The following is a 23,054-nucleotide window of genomic DNA, read 5'->3' on the forward strand; positions in this document are numbered from 1 at the left end:
AAAAGCTGCTCTCTCGCGTCTTGCCTGCTTTGGTCCGCTTATCATAGAGGGCGCGTATCGTCTGCGCGCTAGACCTTAGCGCACTATCGTGTTTTTCTCAACAACTTGCCTTTTCCCTCCACGTTCTCATTTTAAAATTATTTCCTGACGATGCCATGTTGTTAAGCCTCTATTTTCACAGCGGAGCTGTGAAGGGCTAGTTTCCCCAGGATCATGTCCCCCGCAAAGAAATGAAGACACCGAACTCTGGACACCTACCGCCATCTATGAGCGACGGCGCCAAGCGACGTATCTGGTTGCCGCCGTCGCTCATAGATGGCGGCAGTCTTTCCACTCTGGCGTGCCGTCTTGAGGCCGGTCATTACTTTCCATTGTACAGCTCCGCTGCTCTTCCTTCTTCACCAGAGTGAAAAGGCTGAAAGTATTTTTTAATTGTGTTTTCTACCGCTGCAGACCCCTTCCGAAAGTAGCGTGCCGATTATTAGAAGATTGAAACCACGGCACAATGGCGGAACAACTGACATCGTAGAAAGTCAGTCCTTTCATAAAATAACGAGCGTTGGAGGGCGTCCAACGCTAGGAGCTGACGAGCCAATCAAACAGCGGCGAAAGTGCAACGTCACCGCGCTCATCACTTTTTTCTGTGGGTTTCTTTTTCTGCTTCTAATCCAATCAAACGCATAAAATGTGACGTGACGTTGCGGTTTTACTCCGCCTTTGTGCATGGACTCCACAGCTTTCAACAGAGGGCAGTCTTTCGAAAGGGTTGTTTAACTCGAAGTTGCCGACGCTACGATCTGGTGCCATTGACGCCATTGACTACGCGATTTTTTGCAACATACCCAGCAATGTAGTACACATGCATCTTCGACAACATGCCCGGCAGCCTGAGGAGCGACTGACGAGTCATGACCCACAGCGCCCTAGGTACAGCGGCAAATTTTCCTCTGGTGGCATCCACGCGCGGAGGGACTACGCCATCCAAAGGGAAAGCGCCGCGCTTTTCACACCTCCCAGTTCTAACTTTTAGTACACCCTACCGGCGTCCCTGCTAACCCTAACTGACTGGATTGTGATGTCGATAAGCGCAGCTTGCGTAGGCACGATTTCAAACACTGCTGGTGGCTAAACTCGCCCAACTTCACGCGTTGTTGGCTAAATTCTCTTTTCCTGCTGTTTTTCTTTTTTTTTTTTTTGCGTTTTGTCGTATGTATTTTTTCCAGGACATTGAGAAAGCATCGTACCACATTTGAAACAAACAAAAAACAACAGAAAAATGTAAACTATTTTTGTTGGGTACGCACGCACAGAACGAATGCGACTGGAATGTTTGTTTTATTTTACGATAAGTTTTGACGGCGCCGCCCGCTCAGCCGCGTGTCAAAGAAGAAGCGCTTAGCTGTCGAAAATAATTTACAGCGATAGATAGCCGAAAGGCATGCATTTTTCAGGCTCACAAATAATGTGCTTACCGATCGATGGACAGGACTCCGACATACAATTTAGCAAGTGTTAACATTCGAACAGTATATAGGATGTTTGAAATAACGTGGCTCGATATAAGGTAGGCCGTAAATATCGGCGCCCGCACGTAGTAATCTAAACTTTTCGTAAAAGGTGTATTCTACGGGTCGGTTTGGAATTGTAAAATTACAAAGTGTAGCTCTTTTCCTGTAAAAAGAATAGGCCCAAAACGTAGCCAGGCTCAACGGCGGACGGCGACGCAGACGACCCGTTCTAGCACGTACGTTAAAAGGACACCGACAGGGTATTTATGCTCGCCAAAGTTTTTATTTGTACATGACACATGAGCGCCCAACTATCGTGAAATTCGTTTCATTTCCGCCTTAAAACCGCCGATCGAGAACTGGCCGGTTTGAGTCGCGCTCACTCTCTTCTTCGTCGTCACGTGCCGTTTTCTATGGTTTGGACACAACCACTAAATACACTCAAAGTTGTCGTTCATCAAAGAAACACACTCAATATTAAACAAAAAAAAAAATACAATACCAAGTTTCTGTAACTTTTATAAAGCTGTAAATATGGTAAATAAAAAAATAAAACAAAAATAAAAAAAAAAAAACTTGTAGAGCTTTGTGACTTTCGGCAACCTCCTCTATATTTCTTCTTCCTCCCCAACCTAGTTTCGGTTTCGGTTTGGAGCAGTTGCGATTTTTTACTTTATTCAAAATATAAATAACGATGTAGCAAAATATTTATTGGGTGGACTTCTGGAAACCATTACAAACCGTCTGGCAAAAAATAAAGAATTATTTTTTTTTTTTTGGGGGGGGGGGGTGTTAGTGTTTTTTTTTAAGCGACATCCTTGGGATGTCCTCATAAGGAACGTCAAATGGAAAAACTCCGTGGTACATTGTCCCCATGATGAACACTGGTATGTGTTGCTTCCACCACCGCCTTCGCTTCCTCCGAATAGTCAAAGACGGTGTATGTCTCCACTCATGGCCGAATGAAAGACGGGGAGAGAAAACCGGAACGTGCTAAAGAGCCCATTTCAATATGTGGCTTTAGCACAGAAAGGGGTTTCCATTCATGCTTGCCAGTATTTAGTATATATTTCGGAACGATAAAGCAAAAAATATCGATAACCTCAAATAATGTGCCAGGGTGTTTTTAAATTGTTCTGTTCGGAATATAATTCTTGGAAGTTATAGCATCTAAAAAATGTCTCGCCTAAAAAAAAATAATAATAATGTACTTTACAAGAAACATTCTGCATTCTTTTTTTTTAAATAACGACCAGCACAGACCCTTTTGTACTCTTGAAATGACCGTCCAAAGTATGGTTTTATGCTTGGAATCATTCAGTCATACATTATCAACGTTATCCTGTATATTGCCTTCATTGTGTTAATCATTTCAGTGTTGCTTCATTTTCAGGATATATATATATATATATATCAGGGTGTCGAACCGGAACCGAACCGAACCGAAAACCGGAACCGAACCGGTATTTTTTCCTGAACTGAACCCGAACCCGAACCGTTATATTGTTATCGCGATGAACCCGAACCGGAACTGAACCGAAAAAAAAAATACCGGTTACCGGCTCATGTCAAAACGGTTCGGCCACGCGCTGTTGACAATGAATGTGCGATCAATGCCATTTGTTTTTTAAGTGCCGTCAACTGACACACACCTCGCTTACATATTTTTCTTCTCCATTCAGTCTTAAGCCTAGTTCACATGCAGCGGTTTTGGCCCTATAAGGGCCGCCCACACTAGCGAGAAAACGCGCGTGGCACGCCGATCGCGTTTTGCCGTCGCGGCGCTCTGGCCAGCACCAGCAATTCAGTGGCACGAGCGCCGCGACGGCAGAAATCGCGCCGCTTTGGGGCCAAAATCGCTGCATGTGAAACCCGCTTTAGGAATATAAACGCTGCATCCATGAATCTTGACAAACGCTGCATCCATGAATCTTGAAATAGGAACCAGTATTGCGCTGGTCGCGGCTTGCACGGAAAAAAAAAATTAAAAGGCTGTGCAAAAAAAAAAAAAAAAAAAATCGCGTCACGGGATTTCATTTTCCTTAAATCTTAAATGCTGCTGTGTGCTCATTTCATAACACGTTCCTAGAACGCGCGAGTTTCTGAAGCTTGCTTCCATCGGAATGAGAAAAGAAAAGTCTGTGGAGTTTGATAATAACATATTTGTGAGACGGCAAACTCTTCTATTTTAATATTTATCCTATTACGTCCTTCTGGCGTTGCGTTCGGTGAAGTGTTTTTCATATTCCGTATCTTGTTTAATGAAAACTTCTTTAAGGGTCTGATTTGAGTTACCGAAGGCTAGTTCAAATAAAGAAAGCTGTATTTTCTCCCCACTGTTCCTTCAATTGCTTACACGCCGAGGTGGCGGGATAGTTAGCGAGTTCTACTTGTAAGTGGGTTTGTAAAGAGGTCGCGGATTTTACAGCTACTGCGTCGGACCCAATTAGATGAAGTCCGAATGCGTAAACGTCGGTGAGGTAACCTTTGAGTGCACATAAAGAAACCATTCCTGGTAGAAATCCCTGAGCCTTACACTACGATGTATCCCGTTTCGTATGTGCTGATTTCAGATGTTTTATTTGTAATTTATTTTGATGTTGCAATTTGTCATTTATAATTTCCGAACCGGTTCGCGAACCGGTTCAGCGCCCCGAACCGGTTCGCGGATCGAATTAATCGAACCGGAACTGAACCGGAACAAAATAAATTTACCTGAACCTGAACCGTAACCGAACCCGTATTTTTTTTCGGTTCGACACACTGATATATATATATTTCAAAATTACCTTGTGACACGATTGATATGTTTATTGTTGTTTAGCCACTGGGCACCGTGTACTTATTTTTTGCATTATTCCTTTCCTTTTCTTTTTTAGAAATTAAAAAATTTATTGCTTAGAAATATTAAAGCACGCAAAACCTTATGCTCCGGTTGTATCCCGGTCGTGTTTATTCTCGATATGTCAGTTTTAACTGAAGTCATGTCCTAGTGTTGTGCAATTAAAGGCAGGCCGACGTACAACCTTGTTTTTCTGCAAGGAAGAAAATCCTCTTAGCGCTCCCCCTCTACTAAGCTGCGTGGGGAGCCAAGTTGGGGAAGGTAAAAGGTGGAGGGGATATAGAAAAGGGAGAGGCGGGCAAAAGTGGAAAACACGAAGTGTACGTCGGCCTTTAAGCAACGTTGCCGCATTCACAGTATTTTTTGTTGTTGGAAACCTTGTGAATTTTTTACTGAAATTTATGAAGTGATCAGATTTAATAAATGTGGATCTTATTTGAATGACTTCACTTATGTATTATACATTGAATCCCTTTCATGGAACTGCAGAACGCTTGGCACAATTGCTAGTTTGACCGTAGAACCTCGAAAGGCAAAGGTGGAATTTAAAACGTGCATGTTTTTGCCAATTCCAGCACCACCGGATACGACTACGCGGATTCCAGCAGCACCGGATACGGATTCCAGCAGCAGTTCCCAGCACGGGATACGACGTCCCAGAGCGTCCTATTGAAGCCCTAAAAAGCTCCCGTGAGATATCCCTGGCAGCTCCCGGGGGCATTCTTCGGTGCTTCAAAGAGAATATATATTTGGGAGCAAACAGGAACATATGTTTGGGATATGCAAGGGACATCCTATAGACGCTTTGCAGCAGCTGTGCGTGGGCGCCGCCATAACCGACCTTCAATTTTGTTTCCTCTTATAACGTTTACTTTACTTTATCATTACCACAACAGGGCAGGTTATTTCCATTGTAAATTCTACTGTGTAAGGCAAATGCTCCCCAGCATTTGCCTTTGTGGAGTCTCGTCAACGCCCGCTTCACTGGCTCGGCATCTGGTAAGACAAGAGAAGGTCAGCAATGGCGGCTGCAATGTGGCACGTGCGCAAAGCGTCTATACATCCTGAAAAGACGTACTATGGATGTGATAAGGATGACTCTGTGTTGTCTGGGAGCCTTAATTATATCGCTTCAGAACGCATTCTGTAGCTCACCTAGAATATGGCTGTTTTCTGCCCATTCTTCAACTCGTTTTTTTACCTCCAAGTACAGGACCGCAGTATACTGTCATGGGCGGTATGATGTTATGATATATCCTTATTTGCTTTGCCTTTATAGTATCGTGACCTCATCCTGCTCAGTTTCCAGGCATTGTGTGAATCTCCCCTCATAATTATTTGGTCATGTTACCTTCCTTAATTTTAATTTGCTTTTTTTTTTGTCTAGTTTATTTTTTTTTTTTAGTTTTGGTGTTATTTGGGCCTGTTGTGGTTCCGCGACTGGACCTTGTTTTCCGCTTTACCCTATTCTTTTTGTTCGTCTGAGTTGTCTCTTCTGTGTTTTCGTTTTTCGACGTGCTGCTGTCTGTGTTCTGTCCAATATCTCGTTTCAAGTTATGAGAATGCTGCCTGAATTGTTTGTTTAATGAATTTCCTTGCCTCATCGCCCTCTACCCTTTTATCCTCATGTCTCCGAAATTCTGAGGACAACTGGTGCCCGGACCACATACCGTCAATCCTCTCTAATACCAAAAAAAAAAAAAAATATTGGTTTTGCTATTAACGCCGGAACGGTCAATTGGTTGCCAATTCGTTTTAGCAAGCCCACTTTATCTATCGAGTGTTTACATTACATGTTTGCAAGACGAGCGGTTGCTGTGGTTGTTGGCGTTGTTAGGAGATAAGGGGGGGGGGGGGGGGGGGTTATGAGAGTCAATCGTGCACGCGCTCTTGGCGCATTCGATTCGTCAAGCGAAGAAAATAGGCAATGACTGCAGCGTTGCTACAAGAACCGAAACCGAAACTGACTCTCGTTAAGAGTTTTCATCGCCATTTGTCTCAAGCAAACATATATTCTGAACATATTATAAATATCAAATAAGCTGGACTATAGTGAAGTAACAAATGGAACAAAGTCGGGACACTATCTCCGTAAACAAAATAAATTATTTTACCACATTGTTATCGTTGTATCGCACGCATATATGTTTGACAGCGCCCCTAGCGTGAATCCGGAGAGCTACTCACGCACCAAATGCTCGATTTCTGCTGTTCTGTGTAGGCTGCCGCGGCATGTGAACAAAAACATTAAGCGCGCAATGCCCGCAAAAATATTCATCGACCTAGCGACGAAGCCGTTCGTCGCAGATGTCGTATTTCCAAACGGCCTACCGCCAGGTAATATTCGCACTGATATAACCGCCGCTCAGTGTCGACGAGTTGGGTGACCTTTAGCAAAGAACGTTGGACTTTAGGCTTACTCCATGACCCCCTTAATGTTGCCGCCTCGCTGTTATTCACCACGGTTTGTTGTGATTATGGCTCAGGCGCTAATTTCCAAACATGTTTTTGTGTCGGTCGCCTCGCACGTGCATAGAAGCACTGCACCCTGTCATCGGTATACCTGAGTGTGTCTGGCTTGTGATCGAGATGATTAGCTTTGACATTGTGACATTAAACTGAAGCGATCTAAATAATGCTCGCGTCTTGGTGTCTTCTTTACAGGTGGTTTTGTGACCCTTTTTGTGGGCTGCTGCCAAAAGGTATTGTTCTTTCAACTATATTCACATTAGAAGAGAAAAAAAAAATTATGAAAATGAATAGGCTTGTGAAGTTTTAACCATCGCCTCTGACACATCTTCCTCAGACTCCTCAGCCCGGAAAAGTAGTGGACAGTATTATCGTACCAAAGAGTAAGTTTTCTTTTCCTTACCACTGAATGCCACAGGTCTAATGTTGAGACTGTTGCATTCTTACCATAGTTTCTACGAGCTCTAGATCTTAAAGTGCATGCAATGTTTTCAGGCAGCACCAGTGTCCCTGTAATCCGCAAGACGTGCCACAACCAGACCTACACTGTGAGTCAGTTGTGTCCTGTAGGGTAGCCACCTTCTCTACTTGTGCACCAATCCGACTTGAGTGCTTATTTTCCCAAGACGGCAGATTATATGGAACAAAATTCTTCCTACGGAAGGAATTTCATGTGCAGCGCGAGCTTGGTTGCTCGACCTCTGTTTAATGACTCGACAGGCGTCAAGCCTAGCCTAAGGTGCCGTGATAGGCCTCCTGCCCTGAAGCTTTGAACAAACCGTGTTTCCCTGTTTTCGGAGAGAATGAGCTCACCGGGTTGGGCCAGAAGGGCTTTGCATAAAAAACTCATTGCTGAGCATTTTCCTTTTGTAGTGCTGAAGAGCGGGGAAAGAAGAAACATTTTCCACGTTCGAAAAAAGAGTAGATTCTACGTCGTAAAACAATTGAAAGTGTGGGATTCGTGACACCACCACTAGGGCATGCGTCTCCTAGCTGTTCCTGGCTCTTGATTCCATACCATCTGGTGTGGCGGTGCTATGGTTTCTTTGTTTGGTCTGGAGAGTGTGAAACAGCATCTCCCATCTCAAGCTCTTGGTGTCTTAGCTTTGGCCCATGTTAAAGGGCAACTGCGCTCAATTTCGGGATAATCAGCGATTTCTCATTAGAAAGCATTAATAAGACACTACATTATTTCCTTCACAAAAAATGGGATATATAGGGTGTCTGAAGTCACCAGGCTCAATCTAAAAGTTGTCGTAAAAATTGACGCTTGCACAAATCAATCCAAACTTCGTCAAAGGTATATTTCACAGGTCAGTTTTTTCTTGTAAAATTACAAAGCGTACCTCTCTTTTTGTAAGAAGTAGGGCCAAAAAGCTTGCCAGGGTCAGCGGCGACGCAGACGAATGAGTTGAGTGGCGGGAAGCGTTTGGTGCACATATGGATTTTTTAAACCAAAGGTACACTACAAAAATATTATGTTCATGTTCATTTTAGTAAATCACGGTCGTCGCGAGCAGTTTTGATAAGGAGGTAGCGCAATCTGTCAATATATGTGCCAAATGCACCCCGATGCTCGACTCAGTCGTTTGCGTCCCTGCCCACCGTTGTCTCTGGCAAGTTTTCGGCCCTCTTCTATAAAAGAGAGGAAGCTACGCTTTATAATTTTACCAGAAAAAATGGACCTGTGGAATATTCCTTTGACAAAAAGTTGAGATTGCTTTGTGCAGGCGTCGACTTTTACGGTCCATTTTAGATTGAGCCTGGTGACTTCAGGCACCGTATATACTGTTCAATCTTAACTCTAAACACGAGCAAAAAATCGAAACCGAAACTTCGGCTTCGTCTGGCAACATTGGCCTCGTGCTGCCAAAAACATGGCTATCACATGGTATGGATGTCATGTGATCCATTACACAACGACGGCAAGATTGGGGCAGTCCACCTTTGGGCGGCTGTGTGCCAGGTACAAGTGTCGTTGGCAGCACTCTCTTCACCATGTTTTGGTGTCTATGACATTTAACGACATCTGCACAACTGCAGCATCAGTCTGTGCACGTACTGTGAACGAAACTCTGAGAAAATAACCATTAACGGTGAGACGACAGCGGTTGTGATGCGGGAAACAATGGGAGGGTCAGACGACTCCCAGGAAGTGCGCTGCACAGGTGCATACACTAATCACGTGGACAGCGCTAAGCGCCGAAAGGAAATATGCTGACGTCACCTGTGACGCTTTCTCGGAGAAGTGAATACTAACAAAAAGGGGCAATGTTGATGACGTTTAGCTCGATGTCGGCTACGCCAACGCCGTAGCCTTAACTGTGCGATTGGTTGCGTCTCAATTTGCCCGCTTGGCGCATTCGTCGTCATCAACATTGCCCCAAAAAGGGGCAATGTTGATGACGTTTAGCTCGATGTCGGCTACGCCAACGCCGTAGCCTTAACTGTGCGATTGGTTGCGTCTCAATTTGCCCGCTTAGCTGGACCGTTTAAGAAACACTTAGAACTAAGTCATAATATTTGACGTCTGGTCTTCCTAGGTAATACTGTAGAGGACACCATTGTTTTTCAGAGGACACCATTGTTTTTTCAAGAACTAAATTTAAACGGAGTTCCCCTTTAAGGCAGTGTCTTAATTTTTGCCATTTTTTTTGTTCATTTCCTGCAATCACGTTTGATACCAGAAACGGAACGCTGCTCCACGTGTGACGGTTTCAGACGTGCAAGTTTGTGATGCCCATTAACAAACAAATCACTCTTCTCAGCATCCCCTGTTCAATGCATAAAGCATATTACCGCATTCCAAAACTTAGCCTTGCTTTCTTTTATTTCTGCTGTCGCGTCATATTCTCGCCAGAGCCATGCATAAGGGAAAACAGTTTTTCTGTCTGTGATGTCGGAAAACTTGTTAATTAGTTGGAGTGTTTGTTTTCATGAGCCCTGTCTTAGCCTTGCTTTCTTTTATTTCTGCTGTGACGCGATATTCTCCTCGCCAGAGCCATGCATAAGGAAAAACAGTTTTTGCTGTCGGTGATGTCAGAAAGCTTCTTAATTAGTTGGAGCGCCGTAAGAGGATGACACCTGGAGAACAGTTTTGAATGAGACCAACTAGACGCATATCCAAAAAGCTAAGGTAAATCTCCGAGAGGACTGGGGCCACGGCCGAACCAATACAATGGTCAAGATTTCATTCAAAAACAAGGAATTTGTATTGGTTCGGAATATGATGGTCAAGATTTCATTCAAAAACAAAAAATTCGTATTGGTTCGGCCGTGGCCCCAGTGCTTTCGGAGATTTACCTTAGCTTTTTGGATATGCGTCTAGTTGGTCTCATTCAAAACTGTTCTCCAGGTGTCATCCTCTTACGGTGCTATGTAGACAATATCCTGGTCTGCACTACCGATTCTTTACTGTCAGCGTTGGTAGAAAACTTAATCTATGACAGTCGCCAGAGCTGCAATTCTCAGTAGAAAGACCTGTAAATGACTGCCTGCAGTTTTTAGATATACAGCTAGAAACACCCTCCAGTTTGTGTTGGCAGTATGGCAAAACGGAAGTCAAACCGCTCCTGCCTTTCAAAAGTTGTCACTCAAAGAATATCAAGGCTGGCATAGTCAGGAATTTAGTAGATAGTGCACTTAGGAAATCTTGTTCGCACTCCATTGGTTCTGCGATCCAACGCCTTTTAACCCGTTTCAGCGTGGCAGGTTTTCCCGAGGATTATGTGTTCAGACAGTTGTTGTACCGGGTTAATATGAGGAAGAAATGTTCAAAGGTTCGTGAATCTGCCAGGCGTGTTGTTCTCCCTTTCTTCCATTGTATTTCTCATAATCTGAAATCAGCCAGCAACCGCTACGGCATTAGCACTGTGTTCAGAAATGATTTCAAACTAAATCGGTTGACCCCGTTCAACTCGGCCAAAACTGGATGTACCAAAAAACGTAGAGAAAAAGATGTAGATTGTGTGTCAGGCGTAGTTTACAAGATTCCTTTTGCCTGTGGGTTATGTTACATTGGACAAACGAAGCAGTGTTTGAATGATCGTTTAACTGAACACAAACATTGTATTAGAAACAAAGATCAGTATTCAGAAATGTCAGAACATGTGTTAGAATGTAATAATTGTGTACCTCTTTGGAATTCCACATCGGTTATGTTGACCGAGAGAGAGGATCATAAACGCTTGGTAAAAAAGAGTCCCTCACTATTATTAGCCATGGAAATGCAGTAAATAGACAGTCTTTTAATTCGGACACGGAGTTGAAAAGATTTCTACAAATTTGGTTGTTTGGAGGTCACCTTTATATCTGTGTAGGATGTTGTTTGTTCAAGTTTAAGTTTCACCCCTGCCCCTCTGTTTTGGGAGTGCCGAATGTCAGGGGTTCTTTCTTTGTGAAGTTATCAGGACCTCACCGAGGTGGGTTAAGAGATCTTCCCCTCCCCCCTTTTGTTTGAACTGGAACAGTACCAGTTTTTCTGTTGGTCAATGTCCTCCCTCTCTTGTGTGTTCGGGAAAAAGAAGTTCATCCTCCCCCTTTTTCATTCCTTTTTGGTTTCCGGCCCCTGTGCCCTATAAAACCACGATCTTCTGTCCAATAAATTTCAGCTGTGTTTGAGACTTTGTGTTGTGTTGTCCTTTTCCCCCCCCAGTCTCGGGGTTTTGTTTAAAAAGGAAAATTATTCTTTAGTTTAGGGCCACACGCAAACATTGGCCTCGATATAGTGCTCGTGAACATGTAATTTGTCTCTTGATATGGCTGTTCGAGCATCCTTTGTAACCAGTAACTGGTTGCTAAAAACTTTTTTTTTTTATGATTTTGTGATTATAGTTATATTAGAGGTGCAAGGAGTGTTCTTGTGGCAATATTTTCACTTTTTTATGCTGGGATTTAGAATGTACAGGTCGGTTGCTTGCAGTTGTTTTAACGACTTTACATTTGTTACAGCAGTGCTGTAGCAAAAAGATTTTACTGCTAGTCACATTTGTTGGTATTACCAAATTCCAGGAGTTCTGCGATGGGAAAATATTTGTTCGCAACGACGTCGCCAATTTCCGTAAGTTGTGGTTCTTACGTTTTGTACGCTGCAGTGGTGTCCTTAGTTAGATCTGTTTTAGCATAAAATATGTTACATATAGGCCATAGATTTTCAGCTTCTTATTTATAAGGAAAAGCGGCAGATGTTTTTCGGTGTTTACTCGTTTTTCAGATATCTGTGTATTTTTGTGATTTGTTTTGGGCGGACACTAAAAACGGGAGTTTCGGTAAAACAAATTCTCATAAAAAAACTAAGTTTGCCTAAGAGATTAGGCTCTCAACAGAAACAGTCCTAGCTGGAGCGAAAATTTCCAGAAATCTGTACATTTTCCAGTCTTAACCGACTTTGTATTTTTGACACCAACGGTTGTTTATTAATGTTTTTTGGCTTTAATTATTTTTGTATTTTTGACACCGATGGATGTTTATTGGGGTTTCTTGGTGAAAAACGGAAAGGTAATGGTCTAGCTGGCTCCTAATAGTTTTCTTGAATGTAGATTCCTGTATATAAGAGTCACGTAAAAACTTATCCACTATACCAGGGAAAGAGTAGAAGCAATCAGTTTTGAACCGGGGTTCTCCCAGTTGTTAATCCAAATATGCTCCAACTTTGCTGACAGTACACGTGGGAAAAGTGGGTTTGAAATGTTGTAAAGCAGCACGCGCTCTTGCACATGGGGTGGGTGCGTATGCAGAAAGCGAGGAAGAAAAGAACGAGCACATGCTTCGGAAAAAGTGAGGGGACGCAAAATGGCAGGCTCGAGGTTGGTGCATGCGGCCATAAAAGACGCATACTTTGCGTTCCACTCCCGCTCGAGCGCTAGTACTGTCGGGGCTTTTTCTCGGAGATGTTATGCACAACGATGTGCTTTCAAGGCGTAAAAGGTGTACGAAGTTCCTCTGTGCGACGTCATTGCGAAGCAACATACGCAATGCATTCTGTATCGCCACTGCTTTCGCCACAGTGGTGCAGGAACAGGGAGCGCGGCTTTTATTGTATTGCTCTCGAACCAATTTAAAGCCGTGTCACTTTGTCTTTCAGAAGTTGCGGCATATCCGTGCAGCCTGCGGAGTTCTACGAGCAGTCCTGTGAGTTTGACCATTTCATAAATGCGCACAATTGTTGCCTACATTCTGTCTCGAGTGATTCAAGTGTCACTACACCTGGCGCCGGCTTAGTTTTCAATCTCTGTCTTGGAGTCGAGCTTAATGTTCTTGTACAAGACGATTTTGTTTCTTCTCGTAAAGCATATGGAGGTTTTAGCAGGATCTTTTATACTTGTGAAAAGTTGGATGTGTGTCTGCACTATAGGCAAGGTTGACGGAACTGTGACAGAACATTGCTGTTAGCTCCTTGTTCATTTCAAGTTTGCTGTCTAAAGTGGCTTATACAAACATCAGTCCTTTAGCTGACTGATGTTTCACTATGTGCATGTTCTAGGAAATTTTTTAGACTTCATTATGAGGGGAAAATTTTGTTTTGTTTTGTTTTAGATTTGCATCTTTCCGTTTTATTTTTTGCAAAAATCTGCGTGCGTTTTGTGCGGCAACACAAATTCTAAAGTGGACTTTCCTTCCAGGTGTTGACCAGCCAGGAACATGGAAGACTTCACATTCAAAAAGAAGGTGACCATTTTGGGTTCTTTGACCTCGTATCTTGAAGATAAAGGCCATGTTTTTGCAGATCGGGTTGCCGCTCTCAAAGAATACATTGCATTATTGTGATTCATCGATATCAGTTATTTCAGCTGGAGCTGCAGTTTTGAATTTATTGCGGTCATGCATGGAAAGCCCGCCTACAATATGTTTTATCTAAGCAAAGCTAAGCAGGCGTAAGTTGAAAAGGAATGCTCTGGAAATTCTGGATTGTCCTAAAAAACCTAAATTTTTTTTGATGAAACGTCAAGATGCACTTTCTTGCGTAGGCCTCGACTGTGTGTTTTGTTTTTTGCAGCAGTTGCAAACGTTGGTGTGATCTTTCTGTGATTGGCCTTCACAAGCGTAGGCTTACAGGTTTTTAAATGTGGCTGTACATTTTCTGCGTGTAATTGCAACATAAAATAGGTTAACAATATTGGTACATTAAATGTGTGTCTTATACTAATCTTGCTTTTTATTCGGACATGTCAGCTCTCCCTTCAGAGCTATTGCTAGTGTGGTTTGTGCGCAATGTCATGGGGACAAAAGAAAACAACAAAAAAACCTTTGGATATAAAATATGCAGATTCGACACTATTGCAATGCACATACCGATATTCTAAATGGAACAGAAGCAGAGTGGATTGAGCGGGCAACGGCATGTCGGGAGACATGTGCTGTTAATAGTTAGAATTGGCACCTAACATACATTTTCACTTCCTGATATGTAGAACTTTCTTCTGGCTGCAGTTACTTCCACATGCTACATTTGATTTTCTTAATTGAATGTCTGTACTGAATTCTATTGAACGAAAAGCACTAGTGCCTCCGTTTTTATTTTGAAAGATTATCTTCTCTCACAGCTAAGACAACTAGAATCCTGTTTTATGAAAAGTTTTCAATTGTGATGACGTCATTGGGATGCTTTGATTTATGCTCACTTGTAATGCACTGTTTGTGACACAAATGTATTTGAAATATTTCAGTGCCCGATCTCTGTGGCAACATTGTGCCTTTTCCAAAGTCCGAGCTCCACTACTGCCATCGTTGCAGCTTTTTCAGCTTGTTGCGGTAAGTTTTATTGCATCATTGATGAATTACATAAACTTCAATAACAATTAATAAAAAATTTGCAAAAACAAAATCTAATTTCGGGATTAAAGTGTAGTTTTTAACCCCTTTGCTGCCAGTTATTTTCACAAAAATGCTGTAAAAACTGCAGAAAATTTAAGCACATTGTTTCGAGGCTTCTTTTTTAAATTTAAATCAATTACCGTCAAGTGTCATACTTTCGTGGTAGCTGTGGTCTCGATTCCACCTTGCCAACATTGGCCTCATAATCATCATTGGCAGTAGCATGTCGTCCAATATTATTGGTCGGTATTGCACTTTTATTTTTGTTGCGCTTTTGAAGTAAAAGTGTTGTCGTTTGGGACGTTTGTTGGCACGGCCGCGCTTCCGTAGCGTCACCAAGGACGCCACAGCAACCATGGAGGTAGAAAGCTGGAGGCAGCATGACGCCACCAAAGGTGAAGCCAGAAGTGCGGGGGGGGACACGCCCCCAACGATGACCAAAACCAAGAGACGCGTGTTGTAAGTTTGAACTCTGACTCGGAAATGCAAGAAACAGAAAAACCGACAACGAGATGGCGATAAATCTCACGTGGTACGGGGCAGCGTAAGAACGTAAACAGACAGGACGAAAAATAAGCACACACAAAGAAAAAAGAGACGAGCACGAGGAAAGCACGTAGATGCTCGGGTAACCTCGACTGTCACCTGACGGACTGAGCTTTGCCCGCGGCCTCACGTCTTGTTTACACCAGCTCGGGCGAACTTGAGCAAGACGAGATGTCTGGCCGCCGCCATCAACCATCTGAGGGTGCGAAAAGCGGACCGGGAAAAGAAGTGGAATCTGAAACGTCGGTCGGAGTAGGAGAAGGAAAATTATCAAGGGACGACAGGGAGAGATTGAAAAGGAACGCCACGAAGGACGCCACGCAAAAGAACTTTTCTCTGTTTTTAACGAAGCTTGAGTTGTAGATTTAAACTAATAAACAGTTTGTATTGGGTTAAACCTTGCGGTTGTCATTTAACAACAACACGATTGGGTGAATAGAAGAGCTGACCAAACCAGCTGTTCAGTCAGCTCTCCTTTTCGTCCAATAGCTTCTCCCGGTTTTGGTCATTGTTGGGGGCGTGTCCCTCCACACTTCTGGCTTCACTTCCGGTGGCGTCGTGTCGTCTCCAGAAGCTTCCTACCTCCGTGACAGCAACTTTCTGTTTTTGACTGGGGCAGGGAAGAGAAGTTGCACCACGACAGTCTGCATGGTGGATCTCGCCAGCAATGCCTTCTGTGCCGCCGGTTCTTCAAGAATGGCACCACGCTCAACCAACACCTGTGCCTGCACCTCCAACGTTGCGTTCGCTGCGACGTCTGCTCCAGAATCTTTTCCTCAAAGGTGAGACTTAGCTTGCCGCCGTGAGCCAACTTGAGACATTCCAAAACGCCAATCATCTGGTCAGGTTTTTAGCCTGCTGTTCCGAGTTAATTCGACACAATCCGAGTGGCAGGCTATTGAATGAGCCTCTTTACTGGCCGTTCCATGTCAATCTAAATGGCAGATCATTGGGTGAGTCTTTTACCTTCCCGTTCCAAGTCTATTTGAGACGATCCATGTGGCAGGCTCTTGGGCGAGCCTTTAAACTTGCCGTCCTGAGTCGATCTGAGACAATCCAAATGGCAAGCTGTTGGGTTCAATAGTATCAGATCAAAGTCGGTTGACAAGCTTGCTAGAAAACCTGATTCCTTTTCATAGTGTGCGCTGGGCGGCACTTCCCGCACTTTGCCCGCCTTATGGACATGAGTGGTGGAACAGTTGTAACATTGTATATGCATAACCTGCGGTGAAAAGTGATTCTATTGTGGTTTTTAAGGTAAACATAAAATTCGCGAAAATTTCCGCAAAATTAGCATCGTTTGAAAATGCTCCTTCTCCGTTGCCCATGGATACGTTGACACTGGTGGCGTCAGGAACGTTCTCCGGCCATACCTGCTCGCATGCAAGATACGGAGAAGAACCTTTTTCAAACACTGCTCTTCATTGGAGCCTATCAACTTATAGATCTAAGAACATTGATTGGGTGAGCCTTTCAACTTTCCATCCTTAGTCAATCTGAGACAATCCAAACGACAGGCGATGGGGGGCCAGTGACGTCTAGCGCGGCCTGCAATGTCCGATTCTGGACACAAAGGGCTGCCGTCATTGTAGACGCTGGTGGTGTTTTGCGGCAATATTCATATCAGCTTTTGTCTCGCGTTGATTGTGTGATACGTTACGTTCCCTGCAGAAATTAATCTGTGGTTTGATAGCTTCACACCTTGCTTTCGTGCATTTTTGTCCCAGTACTAATAAAAATTGAAGAAAACCTCATACTGGTTTGTTATTTCAGATCTTCGTCACGGTATGTCTTAGGCTCTGATCAATTCGGCACGTTCTAATCATGGTTTTCCACCTCCGTGCAATTTGCATACCAAGCTGTCTTCGTGAAAATGGAAATATGCTATGTGCTATGCCGCAAGGGCCTTTGGCTGCCACTGTCGACCCATGCTAATTTTAAGTCTGTCAAGCCACCAAAACACTTAGAAATATGTAAACCTCAAATCAGAAAACAAACAAACAAACAAACATTTAAACGCATTTGAACACAGACTATTATATTCCTGGCACCTCACCATATTCGGTTAGGTGCCTGCAGCGGAAGTCGATGGGCTGACTGCGAGCCGAACGCTCTAATGATGTGCGCTTTTGATGCTGTTTGATCGGCCTTGTTAGCTCAATAGCATCAGCTGCGTCTGGACTTAAGCAGAGACAAAGTACTACCAAATCCAGGACTTGTTTATGGAATTCCCAAGTTTCGAAACCTCAAATGTGACTCGAAGCGGCGGAGCATCAGTTGCAACGGGTCTGAACTGTGTCTGGTGCAGGAAGCGAGAGCGAGGCACTTGGAACGCAATTGTGACGCTCCACCAATCGTGGAACCCACCAGGCCCCTCATCCAGCTCCTCCCCCCGCCGCCCCCCGAGCCAGTGGTGGTTGAGGTCGCTCCTGTCGCCAGCAACTTGACCGTCGAGGTGCCCTCCCCTCCCGATGACACGGCGTGTGCAAGTGCATCCGTGTCGCCGCTTCCCGAAACACAGGTGCGACCGAAAAATGTTTTGCATTCACGGACAACATATCCAACATACAACTGTGGTCCTTAGGTGTCTCTTATCAGAAAGGCATTTGATTTCTGTCGTCGTAATTTGAAGCGCGAGTCGGAGGGATCGTTGGCCCTTTGAAGGGGGGGGATTGCTTAAAGCAGTTTCTTAACGTCTTGAGCGGAGATTTTTTATAGCGTTGGCTCGAGATGGTGCATAATGTGCATAGGGCTGGACAGAGATACTCCAAAAAATATTCGGGAATACAAATATGATACATGTGTTTTATGGCCCAAAATACAGATGCTGAGATATATTTGTCTTTTATGCAACGGGATATCCCTGAGATACTTCCGCAATAACGGCGATAAAGTGTTCCAGAGTTGCGATACAGATACTTATAGAAATGCATTTGTTCCCGAACGGTGCTAGTTCGGGAGGGTGTATAGTTTGTGGCGAATATGAATAGTAATTCATGCTTGTGCTCTTCTTTTGTATTACGGCATTGTGTGCTGTTCCCCTTACCTCAAACTCTTTATTTATCATTAATGCCGCCAAAGAAAACATGTCACTCCTGTTGAACCACATAGTTACAGAACTGTAAGGACTGCGCGCCAAGCTTGATAAAAGTCGTCTGCCCGAAATGAACCTTGTTTTGCCATCTCAAACTGTCGTCTTTTAAGCTTCTGAGTCACCCATAGTGTAGGGAGATCGGACAACAGGACCATATTTTTTGTCACTCAACTCCTTTAGAGCGTTCTCTCTGCTAAGTTGGATAGAGTAGAGGGCTTTGTGAGAGGAACTGATTTTGTTATTCTTGCTTGTAACCTTTTTTTAAACCACAGCCCGTTTTTAAATGTTGGTGAGTGAGATGAATCATGTATGTATGGGTGGTTTTATATAAATTACGAAGCAACTTGCACCAAACAGATGTTTTTATCTTTTAACTTAAAAAAAAGCAACAGATGTAACAAGATACCTAAGTCTGGCAAAGTATCACGATACAAGCGATACATCTTAAATCTATTTCAGTACTGAGATACAAATATCTTTTTTTAAGTATCTTGATACAGAGATACAGATACTCTAAAGTATCTCTAGGATACTATTGCAGTACATTTGTATTGCGATACTGCCCAGACCTCATTGTGCATCAAAATTTCAGAGAATGAGTTTACCCCAGTAAAGATTTAAAGAAATGAAAGGGGTACTCGAACGCTTTTCATAGAAGCTTGTTTTTAATGGCATATTGTTTCTTGGCCTTTAAGTCAATAAAAAATGACTGGTTCTGGATGGCAAGACGTCCTAGTGAACTCGCAGCAATAGAAATACTCAGGCATTATTTTCTCTTGGGGGGGTGCGGGGGGGGGGGGGGGGGGGGCAGGGCATTCTTGGGTCTTTACCACCTCCATAAAAGGCATGGACGTTCCAAACGTTAGTTACTATTATTGCTCTCTTTATATGCGTTATGCATTATATTTTGACAAAACTAATCTTTGCATGTAGAGGACATAATTACAGCATTTATTGTTTCAAAACAAACACTGTCCGACAGTAGCCCCCACTGGTGTCTGCTCCAAGGTGCAGAAAGAAGGGTGTATCATAATTTTAGGGTAGATCTCTAATAAAGAAATCGGCAGCCCGTGAGTGTAATTGTTTTTTTTTTTTTTATATGCTTAGAGCCTGTCAGTTGACTTGTCACCATAAATAGACAATCTCTGACCCCACTTAAGTGCCCCTTTAAGAAGGATGCAAACCTTGAAAACCAAAAAATCACGCAAAAAACTTCTGAAATTTGACTCCGCACACACCAAGCGAATTGTTGCCAGTACGTTGGGGGCGGCTCTGAAGAAGTCTTGAGACCACACAGCAGGAGAGAGCTTTAGCTTCCAGGTGCGGAGACTTCGTGCTTCAGGGTACGCGATCGTCGAGAGCATGTTAAAACCACATCAACGAGGAAGTCGAAACTGAACAAAGATTTGATCCGTGGTAATGCCCTACCTTCACCGTCTATCCCATAACTTTAAAAGAGTAGTCGCAAAGTTTGAGGTTTCTCAGTGCTTCTCAGTGCCTGAGAAACCTGAACAGTAATGTCCGAAAATCAACGAGCAGCAGGATACCCATGACCCATGTAAAATCAATCATGCACGGAGGTTCATGGAATGTCACAGCCGCATCATATACGAAATACCGTTGTCATGTGGAAAAGTGTATCTGGGAAAATCTGGGGGGTGCATCAATGTTAGAGTCAGGGAACATGTACTTTTTCTTAAGTCAATGCCAGCACGCCATCTTATGGCGAATTCGCGTGGTTCTTTCTGCGCGCTCTCGAGCGCTCTTTCCAGAGCGCACGAAATCGGGTGGTTGAAAGAGAGTGCTGTGGCCTGATCGAGTGGTTCATTCCGAGGGCGCCTCTCCCTCTCAGAGCGCTCCCTGGCACTCCGACTGTAGCCGTCGGAGTGCGGAGCGGCGCAAGCGTCACGTGGTACTTAGACGGTGATCACGTGGTTTTGTTGATGATGACCGGCAGTGGTCTGTGGTGGTGTGCGGGGTACGGCATGACGGCGATTGATATGTGGTTTTACACAGTGCTTGTGCATTCGACAGTGCGGAATTACAACGGACGGGACGACATTCGTTTGCGACTGTAACAGGAAGGTCGACGTGTGAAGTATTCCCAGTGCTTTCACGAGATCGTTCATCTCACAGCGGTGAATCCGCTAAGCCTAATCGAAGACGCAACAGCTCGCAGAGCTCGCCGCTGTTTTACCGGGTTTTGTGGTCGCTTCAAGAAATTTTGAGGTTTGATGAAAGTGCGTTCAAAGGTTTGTGTTGTAAAATAAAGGGAGAGCCATATATAATGCACTGTGATCTGTGTCACATTGCGATGCTTGCACGATATTTCGCCTTGAGAAAAATGCGGTTTATTAACGATTTTATATTTGCCTGCTCTGTCGTACGCATGACCGCTATCGCAGCGCGTTCACTGTCGAATGTGCGATGAGTTGACAACTGTTTCCAAGCGTGGGCTTTCATTCCGTTCTGCAAAAATCAATTCGCATACTGCTGATCTATTTTCTTTTTTTTTACATGTCGATGCGTAAAACAATTTACGCCACAACCGTTATTTCATCACGTTGCGAGCGTAAATTTTGCTATATCGTCCGCCGCACGCCGTAAGATCCAATGTCCATAACTTTTACTTCCGTGACTGGTCTGAGAATGTCGCAGCGCTCTGAAGCCACCAGTTGTGATCGGCTGAAAAGGATCCCGAGTAGCTCTGGCGGCGAGGAGGGGGCGCTCTGCTGAATCGAGGTCAGAGGAGAGAGGCGACCACCCGAATTCACCATTACTGTGCATGAGATTGCGGGTGCACACCAATGTTTTCCAAGACAAAGGTGCTTAAACATTTTATGCAACAAAAGACTAGAGAGGTGTACGAGGCGTTCAAGATCGCGAATACGGGCCTAGCCTTTGATTGCTCGAACAGCGAAAGAGCTTGAATTTTTTAATTTTAGTCCCTAAATTATTGTCTTCTTTCTCCTTTTTCCTTCTTGTGATAGCCAGTACCCCAAGGGTCACCGTCACCTCTGTCGTTCTTTTTCTTCCTTTTTGTGGTAGCCAGTACCCTTTGGGTCACTGTCATCTTTGTCTTTCACATGTGAATATTTATACATGTAGATATATCCACTTGGGAATTGGTTATTAATGTGAATTGTCATTCATTTAAAAGGACTCTCAGAGAGAGGTTAATTTTTGTAACTCTACCTTCTCTCCCTTCCTTACTTTATTAATGTAAGTGCACTTACATCTTTCTTATCTTTTACTACCTCTTCATTAAAACCTCAGTTGTGAGTCAGCGCTCTTTCCTTCCTGTTGTCTCTTCCTTCCTTACCTTATTTGCACTGTTTAAGTCAACATGTCTAACCAACTCACCCAGCAACTCATTCTGGCTTACCCTGCTAAATCCTGCTACATTAAGCCCAAATCTGAGGAACTTGCACAAACATTGTGGCAAAACTTAATTTCACTCGATTAATACTGAAAAATTTGATCTCTCTGTCATTGTCGGACACTGACAGTACTCTAAATTTTCGCAGTATCTCTTGTTTCTAGTCCAGTCTGGCATGTAAATTAGCTTTGTTGAGTGCCCTTTGCCGCAGTGCATCCGAATGCTAAAGGGAAAGCATTCCCCTAGAGTAGAGCTGTATATAGGGAGAGTTTGGCGAGTCTATGATCTTGCCGCTGTAATGCACCCCCCGCCCCCTAAGTAAGCCAATCAGCCCGTGGCGCAGAGCAAGAGGGGCGAGTGCATGTGCGTGAACTCCCGGTGGCTCCCAGTTTAGCAGGAAGGGTCGCCATTTTCTTTCCTTCGCCCGGAGGAATGCATGGGATCGACATCCAAATTTCGGTTCTTTCCTTTTCTTTGGCAGACTCTAGCAAGAAAATGATATAGTGGTATTACTCGGTGGCTTAAAAAACTAACAAAGTAAGCTTCTGTACGTTTGAATGCGAACTTTGATTCAGGTGAAAAAGAAATGAGCCCAGAGCAGATGACGCACAGCCTCAACAGTGCTGCCCGACAGAGTTGCGTCAAAATGGCAGTTATTTCCTCTTTGCTCCCTCCTTCCTCTCGCTCCTTCGGCGCCCTGCTCCCTTTCCTTCACTTTTCTCCTCTCCAGCGCCTTGGTCGCCACACCCACTGGCCAAACTCTCCCAATATACAGCTCTGCCCCAGAGCGGTGCATTAGAAATGCAAGCATCAGGCATATTTTTAAAAAAGGCAACTTCGTGAGTGTTACTGCAACAGCTTTTAGTTGCAGTAAACATTTCTGAATTAAATCGCTTCCTCGAGCGAGAGTACTTATAAAAAAATTCATATGAACTGCTCTACAGCTTTATTTTTATTTGAACCCCATTGTTTAGTTCTTACCTTTATATATGTTTTATCCACTCGAGGTTCAGTCGATAGAACAAACTAAAACTAAATAAGTTGAAGCAGTAGAACAAACCTTGGGAATAACCTTAACGACTTTGGCTGGATTGTTTTTTGAGAAGGCATACTATTGTTCACATGCCGATCCCTGTTATCATAAGGTTCTACATACAAAGTGTCATTGATTCTCACAATTCAATGACAAACTTTTTTTTATTTTGAATTAAGAATTTTGTTTTGTTACAACCCTTAGAATTTGAATGAAACATCATTTCTTGTGGTCAAGAATATTGTACATTGTTTTAGTGGAATATACTATCTGGTTTACATTTTATTTTATACCTAAAATGACCATTCATAGCAGTCCCTAGTCAATCAGTGTCTTGTTGCCATGTCTAGTACTTTGATGTGCAGCTAAAC

General features: G+C 43.6%; 1 protein-coding gene across 1 annotated transcript in view; it reads left to right on the forward strand.

Moving 5' to 3' along the window:
- The first annotated feature begins 6,506 nt into the window (after positions 1 to 6,506).
- Positions 6,507 to 23,054, forward strand: part of LOC8026027 (zinc finger protein 658B) — a 107,870-nt gene continuing 91,322 nt past the window's right edge. Inside the window, exons 1-10 of the mRNA XM_040217771.3 lie at positions 6,507 to 6,687; positions 7,015 to 7,052; positions 7,157 to 7,202; positions 7,315 to 7,367; positions 11,830 to 11,878; positions 12,902 to 12,948; positions 13,440 to 13,485; positions 14,484 to 14,568; positions 15,797 to 15,959; positions 17,486 to 17,698. Of these exons, the coding sequence (XP_040073705.2) occupies positions 6,609 to 6,687; positions 7,015 to 7,052; positions 7,157 to 7,202; positions 7,315 to 7,367; positions 11,830 to 11,878; positions 12,902 to 12,948; positions 13,440 to 13,485; positions 14,484 to 14,568; positions 15,797 to 15,959; positions 17,486 to 17,698 (819 nt within the window). The 5' untranslated portion in view covers positions 6,507 to 6,608. The remainder of the gene's footprint in view (positions 6,688 to 7,014; positions 7,053 to 7,156; positions 7,203 to 7,314; positions 7,368 to 11,829; positions 11,879 to 12,901; positions 12,949 to 13,439; positions 13,486 to 14,483; positions 14,569 to 15,796; positions 15,960 to 17,485; positions 17,699 to 23,054) is intronic.

Source organism: Ixodes scapularis, unplaced genomic scaffold (assembly GCF_016920785.2).
Source record: "Ixodes scapularis isolate PalLabHiFi unplaced genomic scaffold, ASM1692078v2 PGA_scaffold7__128_contigs__length_106722199, whole genome shotgun sequence".
Taxonomy (NCBI): Eukaryota; Metazoa; Arthropoda; class Arachnida; order Ixodida; family Ixodidae; genus Ixodes; species Ixodes scapularis.